Here is an 8,263-nt window from a genome sequence, read left to right as displayed (position 1 = left end):
CACCCACACACACACACACACACCTGGAAGACCTGTTTGTGTCTGTCCTCTAACTGCCACAAGTCCTCTGCAGGATCTGCTGGGCTGGACCAAAGACAAGTCTGAGGTGGAGATCGTGGACCTGATCCTGAAGCTCAGAGAGAAACTGGTGAGAAAACTGCAACATTTATAGACTTTATCTCTAAAACACTCCAGGACTTCAGGACGTCCTCTGTAATCTGAGCCAGGCTCTTATTGTGAAGAGTATTTATGAGCTTTATTTTGAAACTCCATGTTCAGTCCTCTTCCTGTTCCTCTGAACCCTCCTGAACATCAGAGCTCTGATTAGAGACGACAGGAAGGATCTGTGATGGAAACACGGGAGGAAGAAAAGCATGCTGGGTAATATAGAAGCTGCTGGTTGCCATGGTGATTCCTGCCTTTTGCAGCATTTATGAACTATCCTGACCCGTGAGCAGCAGAAGGTTCTGATGGTTCTAAATAAGTTAAATCAAATCGTCTTTGAGTTCAGGAACAGCCAAACGGTCGGAATGATTCACTTCCTGTCTGTGTTTTTCAGATTAAAGCTCGCCGGCAGCAGCTGCAGGTCAGAGATGGAGTTTTGGACAAACTGGATGTTTTTATGAGCTCCATGGTCAGCTCGCTGCCTGCAGACCTGCAGGGCGTCCTGAACTCCCGCTGACAGCGAACGCAACACGAACCCAGCAGTGAGCTCAGACTAACACACTAACACGTCTTTTCAAATGGGAAACTTTATTTTTTTGTTCTGAAACTTTTGCTGCAAATAAACCGACACCAAAAAAATGAAGCAATGTCCCTTTTTCACACCTGACGGTTCAGGTTCAGCGTTTATTTCTGAACTTTGATCAGGACTGAAATTATTTAATGAACAAAAACAGAGTCTGTTCTGGAATCAGTCCTGTTTGGTCCTGGATGCTCAGGATTTCATCCTGATCTCTGCAGTTAAAACTGAGAAAAGGTTTCACTTTAAGACACAAAAATAGTTTATTTCACTGAAGGAATCAAAAACAAATCTCTGTGGTCTGATGAAGCAGGGGAATCGTTCTCACAGTGAGTCGGCCATCACTTCCTGTTTCACCTGCGGCCGGGGCCCCACCAGGCGGGCCCTTGCAGCCTCATAACGTCCTGTTTCTCCTGCGGGCTGAAGTGCAGGATGGTGATGATGGCGCCGAGTGTCTGGCGCCGCCCGCTGGCGTCCTGCAGCGTTAAGAACCTGTAGACCACGTTCTTCAGGTACTCCATGTTGGCGCCCTCACGGCTCTGGTCTCGGATCAGTTTGTCGAGGCGGCCCCGCAGCTCGGCCATCTCTTCCTCGTGCCGCTCGGCGTTGGCGATGAGCTTGGCCTGCAGCTGGTGCAGGTCCTCCTCCAGCCGGTTCTTGAGGCGCCGCAGGCCGCCCACCTCCACCTCCTTGCGGGCGAGCTGCTCGGCGTACAGCAGCAGCGTGGACTCTGTGGGCGTGGCCTGTCGCAGAGCCTGGCTGACGACGTCGCCCTCACAGTCCGAGCTGACCTCCTGCACGCCATCGGCTGCATCAGGGACGTCGCGGCTGAACACGGCGCTCCTCAGACTCTCCAGCTCCTGGTCCTTCTCATCCAGCAGCTTCATCGTCCTCTCCCGCTGTTTGTGAAGCTCCGCCTCCAGCCGCAGCAGCTCGTCGCGGTGCTGCGCCTCCTGCCGCTCCAGCTCCTGTTTGTGGGCGTGCTGCAGCACCACGGCCTGATGCTGCCGCTCCTCCAGCTGCCGGCGGTACTGCGCCTCGGCCTCGTCGCTCTGGACCCGCAGGTTGATGTACTTCTCGCGCAGCTCGGACAGCTGGTCCCGGACCTCCTCCAGCTCTTTGGCCTGGCAGCCATCTTTGACGTTCTTGTTTTTCAGGACAACCTGTGCGCGCAGCTTGTAGCGCTCAAACTCTTCCTTCAGCTGCTGCAGCTCCTGCTGGTAGACCAGCGCCGAGGCTCTGTCCGGGTCCGGGTCCACCACGGACTCAGCCAGGTCCTGGATGTTCTGGTCCGGGTTTCTCTGAGCCGCCAGCAGCAGCAGCTTCTTCACGGTCAGCAGTTTCTCTTTCAGCGCCGCCACGTTCAGCTGCGACTCGTCCAGGCTGAGGTCGGCGCTCGACCTGCTGGAGGCAGCGATGGCCAGAGTCTTGTTCTCCGTGTCCAGCTGCAGGATCCGGTCTCGGAGTCTCTGGGCCGTCTGCTGGTCCCGCTGCCTGGCCTTCTCGCAGGAGCCCAGCAGCTCTGATAGCTCCGAGACCCGCTGCTCCAAACCGGCTACTCGCATCTCTGCAGCCTGAGCGCGCTCACGGGTCCGGTCCTCGGCCTCGCACACCTGCAGTCAGAGGACAGGTGAGTCAGGTGAAGAGAACTGGAAACATTAACTCAGTTCTGATCTGGACCTGGAGCCTCGGCTGCAAAGACTTGTGTGGATTTGCTACCAAATAAACCCAGATGAATGTCCCCCGCCATCAGACATCAGGGGGACATGTTGCTGTCCTCTGGCATTAGTGCCAAGTGCAGGAGGAGTGACTGTGGTCAGAGGAGCCTCCTACCTTAGGGAGCACCTGAAATTGGTCTTCCTCCCTGCAGGAGGCGTCTCCTCTCCGCTCCACACTGATCAGGACCATGTTTCAGGAGGAGGTCCACACAAGTCTTTGCAGATGAGGCCCCTGATCTGCCCTTCTTGTTCTGTGTGATTTGGCTTGGACCTGGACCCGAACCCGGACTTACCCTCTTGCTCTCGATGTGGATCTGCTGCTGGAAGGAGGTCTTCAGCTCCTGCAGTTCTCTCTGCAGCTCCTCCACTCTGGGATCTGGTTTCTGCTGCTCCTCCTGGATGGCCTGCAGCTTCCTGCGCAGTTCGTCCCTCTCCTCCCTCACCTGGTTCAGGTGGGCCTCGAACTCCGCCCCCCGGTCCAGGGCCTGCGAGGTGGTGATGAGGGCGTCGTTGGTGTCGTGGAGGCGCAGCTCGGCGTCCTGCCGCAGGTCCCGCTCCTGCTGGAGGAGCCTCTGCAGCTCCCTGAGCTGCTGGGCGTGGTCTCCCTGCTCCTGCGCCCGCTCGTGCTGCTGCGTGATGACGCGAGCACGGCTCTCTGCCAGCTGCTGCTGCAGGGAGTCCAGCTCCGCCTCCTGCTGCGTCGTCATGGCAACGAGGCGCTCCTGCAGCTCCTCCACCTCCTGCTTCAGCTGACGCTTGTCGGCCTGGAAACTGGCCTCCATCCGGGACTTCTCCTGGGTCACGGTGGCCAGCGACGCAGTGAGCGTGCTCAGCTGGCTCTTCAGCTGGGCGAGGCGCCGGTCTGCCTCCACACTGGTATGGGGCGGAGCCTGTTGATGGTCCGCCTCCACGCTGCTGCTGCTGTCAGCGTCTGCCTGCGGAGAGAATCATCGAGTTAAACTGCAGTCGTTAAACTTTGTCGTGTTCTTGTGGACGTACCGTGGAGCTGGACCTCTGACCCGGTTCTCCCTGGTCCTCTTCGCTCTGCTCCCCCTTCGTTGTCTCGCTGGCTGCGTCCACAGACGCTGCCGTGTCCACGCTGTCCTCGCTGTGCAGAGAGCAGCCGTCCTCTGGCAGGTCTGGGCCACCAGTGGCATCCTGTCTCTGCCGGTTCAGGTCCACGTCCTGGGTCACGGTCAGGACCTTCAGACTGGCCTCCAGGGCCTCCTTCTCCTTCAGGAGACTCTTGTAGGCCCGGACCACGTCCTTGAAGCGGGTCTGGTACTGGACTAGCTGCTTCTTCTGGGTCTCTATGGTGTCCAGGAGCTCCTTCCTGTTGGGACCGCCACCGAAACTCATTCCAAACTTCTCCATGTCTGAGACGGTCTGATCAGGTCCACCTGGGTTTGAATGGGTCCGGTCACACCGGTTCCATCATCACTCACAGCTTCATGGGTCGGGTCACCAACTTCCAGAACCTGAAAGGTGGGACAGAGGGAAGGAGGACATTTTGTCTTTCAGAGTGATGTCGTCAGGGAAAAACATCAGCTGAACATAAACCCCAGGTTAGAAAAGTTAGCTTAGTTTACTTTCGGTTAGCCTTTAGCTCCTTTTAGCTTCAGCTCTTTGTGTTTGTTTGAAAAAATGTCTCTTTAAATAAAACGTTGGACAAAAAGCAGCTTCAGATCAACACAAACCGTCTCAGTTTCTCAGATTCTTTGAGTTAATTTGTGAACCTTTCCGTGGAACCTCCACAGAGTTTCTCGTTTTGTTCCGAACTGTCAAACAGATTAAAACTGACAGAACAACGGTTCTCAGCTGCCGGTTGGATCCGGTTCTTACCTGAAAATCAGCTCCTGGAAACGGAACCCGGCTCTGAAAGCGCGGGAAAACCAGAATAAACGAAGAAGAAAGACTCACCTGTCGATATCCGACCGATCAATGATCAATCTGACAACAGAAATCCTGTCATTTCTGAACGAAACTCTCTGATCGGACTGTCAACAGCCGCCATGTTCTTCCTCACCGGAAGTGAACGAGCAGCTGGAGGCGGGGCTTTAATGCTGCGTTCAAATAAGCTGGGAGAATTAAGTGTAGAGAAAATAAAATAGATCAGCTTTGACTTATTAACATTTATTATTTATTTATTTTGTTTCTTAGAGTTTTGAGTTGGAAGTCATCATGATCTGAGAAGTTATAATAAAGAAAAATAAAAATATGATTCTGACTTTTGAATTTTAAAGTCAGAAATTTGACTTTATATAGTTTTATATCTAGGAATTAAAACTCATTTTCATATGAGAAGTCAGAGTTTTGTGTTTTATGATAATGAGTGAATGTTTAGAATTAATATGAGTTTTAATGTCGTAGTTTTATTAAAAGTCAAAATAACTTTAAAACTCGTTGACTTCAGATGTCATAATTAAGACTTGTGACATTTTATTTCCTTTTAGCAGCAGCAAATCACATTTGTCCTTTTTTTCTGTTTTTTGCTCTTAACCCATAAAATAAGCAACTAATTTCAGTGAAACTGAATTTGAGTAAATTACACAATTTTTTTAGAAAGAAAGTTATGTAGCGTTAACCAAACATTTCTTTATATTTTAGTTGTTATTTTTGTTTTGTTTTTTCTGCTAGAACAAAATGTCTGTTTGCTATCTGAAGATGTTCAGAATAAAAAGGTTAGGCTGAGAAGTTTATACTATCTTTCATTTAGATTTTATTTATTTATATTTTTGCTGTTATTTAATGCCACAGTGTGTCGTTTCGTCTTTCCTGTGAAACCCAAACGCAGCACTCGTTGTTGTTCCCCGCGCTGCTAATAAAGTTGTTTCAAAGCGGTGACGTCATTTATTCCGCGTTGGCCTGGACGTGGCACCGAGGAGGAGCAGCAGTAGCAGCGCCCACAGTTCTCTCTGATCCGCCTGCTCTCCGCTGGTTTCCCCGGTTCTGGCAGCAGTTTCTCCGGACTGAACGGCTCGCAGCCTCCGCCGTCGGCTTGTCATCTCCCCCTGCCGCCTCTCCGGGACACTTTGACCAAAATGGGTCTGACCATCTCGTCTTTATTCTCCAAGTTGTTCGGGAAGAAGCAGATGAGGATTCTGATGGGTGAGCGCTCATGCTAGGCTAACTTAGCTCCGGGCTAACCGGTCCGGTACCGGCCGGCCGGCTCAGAATTCTCTCTGTAGCCGAACTTATTTTAATAACCAGACCGAGTTGATGTGTTTTCTGTAATTCAGTCCTGGCAGGTTGAGGTTTCGCCGCGTCTTTACCAGAAAGTGAATAAAATGAGGGTGTTAGCTAGCAGCTGCTAACGGAAGGAGCCGAACATCAGCTGCTGTTCGTCCGGTTAGCTGAACCTTCTGCTGCTGTCAGAGTTCATCAGAGTCAGCCTGGTTTAACCATTCAGATCTTCTTTATTCAGCTTTCTGTTCTCCGTTTGGAGTTTATGAGTTTTATTCCAGCTTTATTTGCAGCATCCGGATCCACTTTCTGGGTCCAGATCCAGTTTTATGAGTTCAAATCGGTTTAAAACTTTGAGTTTCCATCCTTTTGTTTTTCCTGTAACTATAAGATTAATCTGATGCTGAATTAGGCTGAGGACACAGGACTTGTGTAGAAATGATTGACTGGGTTAAAATTAGGGAATTATTATTAAATCCAAACACATTATAAAGAACATTTATATTACTTAGATTAAAAACTGTCCATTTGTGGATTACAGTAAAAATCAGAACCCAGAAAATAACTGAGAGGACACAGAAGGATCTTTATGAGGACAAACATGCCGTAAAGACAGATTTAATTATAAATAGAAATAAAATAGTTATCTATGGGTTGTTCCCAGAAGGAATGCATATCACCCGCCACCTCGCTCCATCTGAAAGAAAGAAAGATCCACTGATTGTCCACCTGAGTGTGTGACCTTTGACCCCCTGAGGGAGCAGTGAGCAGCAGAGCTGAAGGTCCTGGCAGGCAGCTGGTAGTCTGAAGAATGGATCCTCTAACAGGAAATGGACCAGTTAGGAACCAGAATGAAGTCGTGTGGAGAAGAAACATCAGAACCTCCGGTCCGATCCGGTTCTTATTCCAGGTTCTGACACAGCCGGACTGCCGTGAACGGCGGGCGATCTGCATTCCTTCAGGGACTGTCGGGTTTATTCAGAGTTTAATCTGATTATTGATCCGTTTCCTGTTGCTTCCTGTTTCAGTGGGTTTGGACGCAGCTGGAAAAACAACAATCCTTTACAAGCTGAAGCTGGGAGAGATCGTCACCACCATCCCAACCATCGGTAACTAACCAATCAGATCACAGGATCCTGCTGCTGGACAGATCCCTGAGGAGGGTCTCAGCAGGGGGGTCCACCTGTCTGCGGGGTCTCAGCGGGGGGCCCACCTGTCTGCACATGCTCAGTAGCAGTGTTACCTGCAGCTCACCTGGTGTGTTTGTGTTCCAGGTTTTAATGTGGAGACGGTGGAGTACAAGAACATCTGCTTCACAGTGTGGGACGTCGGTGGTCAGGACAAGATCAGACCTCTGTGGAGACACTACTTCCAAAACACACAGGTACGTTACCTGGACAGGTTCAGCTGGAGGCCTGTGACTGGTTGTATCGATGGGTGACTGGTTGTATCGATGGGTGACTGGTTGTATCGATGGGTGACTGGTTGTATCGATGGGTGACCGGTTGTATCGATGGGTGACCGGTTGTATCGATGGGTGACCGGTTGTATCGATCGGTGACTGTTATCGATCAGTGATCGGTTTTGTCTGCAGGGTCTGATCTTTGTGGTGGACAGTAACGACAGAGAAAGAGTCGCTGAGTCAGCCGAGGAGCTCTCCAAGATGGTGAGTGACCCTGAAACACCTCTGTGGCCCCACCCACCGAGAGTCCTGTCAGCCAATCAGATGCCATCAATTACCACAGCTGTGACGTGTGTTGGGTGACATCACGGGTCACGTGACTCTCTCGCCTCAGATCCAGGAAGACGAGCTGAAGGACGCGGTTCTTCTGGTGTTTGCAAACAAGCAGGATCTTCCAAACGCCATGGGGGTCAGCGAACTCACCGACAAACTGGGCCTGCACAGCCTGCGCAGCAGAACCGTAAGCACCAGTACTCCGGTACCGCTCACTTTAACCAGAACTGTTCTGGTTTGATCAGGCACGGGCCGATTGGACCGGTAAACGTCTTCAGAACCTTTTAAACGTCTCCTTGTTTAAAACAAAAAGCTACCAGAAGCAGCTCCTACTTTCAGAACCTGAGGTGGTCCAAATGGGCCTCAGGACAGAGCTCCATTTTCTGACGAGCTGCTTAACGAGCTGCTTAACGAGCAGAAGCTGCTGACACAGCCTCCAAGGAAGGCGCTAAGCTAAAGCTAGCTTTATGCTTCAGAACCGTATTTTTCAGATGGACGCCTCTTAAAAAGTTTATTGGTTTATATTTTAATCGTGTTGTTGAGAAGGAGCGGCTCCTACATGTCAACTCACCTGTCTCTCTGTCTGTCTGTCTCTCTATGTGTGTCTCTCTGTCTGTCTGTCTCTCTATGTGTGTCTCTCTGCCTGTCTGTCTCTCTGTCCATCTCTCTGCCTGTCTGTCTCTGCCCGTCTGTCTCTCTGCCTGTCCGTGTCTCTGCCCGTCTCTGTCTCTCTCTCTCTCTCTCTGCCTGTCTGTCTCTGCCCGTCTCTGTCTCTCTGCCTGTCCGTGTCTCTGCCCGTCTCTGTCTCTCTTTCTGTCTCTGCCCGTCTCTGTCTCTCTCTCTCTCTCTCTCTCTCTGCCTGTCCGTGTCTCTCTCTCTGTCTCT

General features: G+C 51.1%; 3 protein-coding genes across 9 annotated transcripts in view; 2 read left to right on the top strand and 1 right to left on the bottom strand.

Moving 5' to 3' along the window:
- dennd6b (DENN/MADD domain containing 6B) overlaps positions 1-808 on the top strand; it is a 5,239-nt gene extending 4,431 nt beyond the window's left edge. For 4 of the 7 annotated variants that reach the window (XM_037981158.1, XM_025003136.2, XM_037981157.1 and 1 more), the window contains 2 exons: positions 74-148; positions 560-808. In XM_037981158.1, coding sequence (XP_037837086.1) covers positions 74-148; positions 560-682 — 198 coding nt within the window. In that variant the 3' untranslated portion in view covers positions 683-808. Of the gene's footprint in view, positions 1-73 lie in introns of all 7 variants that reach the window. The other 3 variants (XR_005234401.1, XR_005234400.1, XM_037981159.1) reach the window with 3 other exon arrangements.
- On the bottom strand, positions 737-4,522 carry gcc1 (GRIP and coiled-coil domain containing 1). The gene is made up of 4 exons (XM_017442161.3): positions 4,381-4,522; positions 3,460-3,938; positions 2,754-3,395; positions 737-2,355 (listed from the first exon to the last, which is right to left on the bottom strand). Exons 2-4 carry the CDS (start codon positions 3,832-3,834, stop codon positions 1,096-1,098), a joined length of 2,277 nt encoding a protein of 758 aa, XP_017297650.1. The 5' UTR covers positions 3,835-3,938; positions 4,381-4,522; the 3' UTR covers positions 737-1,095.
- Positions 4,523-5,307: 785 nt separating this feature from the next.
- LOC108251754 (ADP-ribosylation factor 4) overlaps positions 5,308-8,263 on the top strand; it is a 4,687-nt gene continuing 1,731 nt past the window's right edge. The window contains exons 1-5 of the mRNA XM_017442167.3: positions 5,308-5,568; positions 6,672-6,752; positions 6,918-7,027; positions 7,238-7,309; positions 7,440-7,565. Of these exons, the coding sequence (XP_017297656.1) occupies positions 5,502-5,568; positions 6,672-6,752; positions 6,918-7,027; positions 7,238-7,309; positions 7,440-7,565 (456 nt within the window). The 5' untranslated portion in view covers positions 5,308-5,501. The remainder of the gene's footprint in view (positions 5,569-6,671; positions 6,753-6,917; positions 7,028-7,237; positions 7,310-7,439; positions 7,566-8,263) is intronic.

This window comes from Kryptolebias marmoratus, linkage group LG18 (assembly GCF_001649575.2).
Source record: "Kryptolebias marmoratus isolate JLee-2015 linkage group LG18, ASM164957v2, whole genome shotgun sequence".
In the NCBI taxonomy this organism is placed as follows: Eukaryota; Metazoa; Chordata; class Actinopteri; order Cyprinodontiformes; family Rivulidae; genus Kryptolebias; species Kryptolebias marmoratus.
Note: the sequence above shows the minus strand (reverse complement) of the source record. Positions and strands in the feature narration are given on the sequence as shown.

Bases quoted from the DNA above. Each gene is read 5' to 3' on its own strand.
- gcc1 (XM_017442161.3), bottom strand. From the start codon at position 3,834: ATGGAGAAGTTTGGAATGAGTTTCGGTGGCGGTCCCAACAGGAAGGAG. The intron at 3,396-3,459 runs GTACGTCCACAA...TTCTCTCCGCAG, and splicing joins GTCAGAGGTCCAGCTCCACG to GCAGACGCTGACAGCAGCAG. The intron at 2,356-2,753 runs GTAAGTCCGGGT...CTCTGACTGCAG, and splicing joins TCCACATCGAGAGCAAGAGG to GTGTGCGAGGCCGAGGACCG.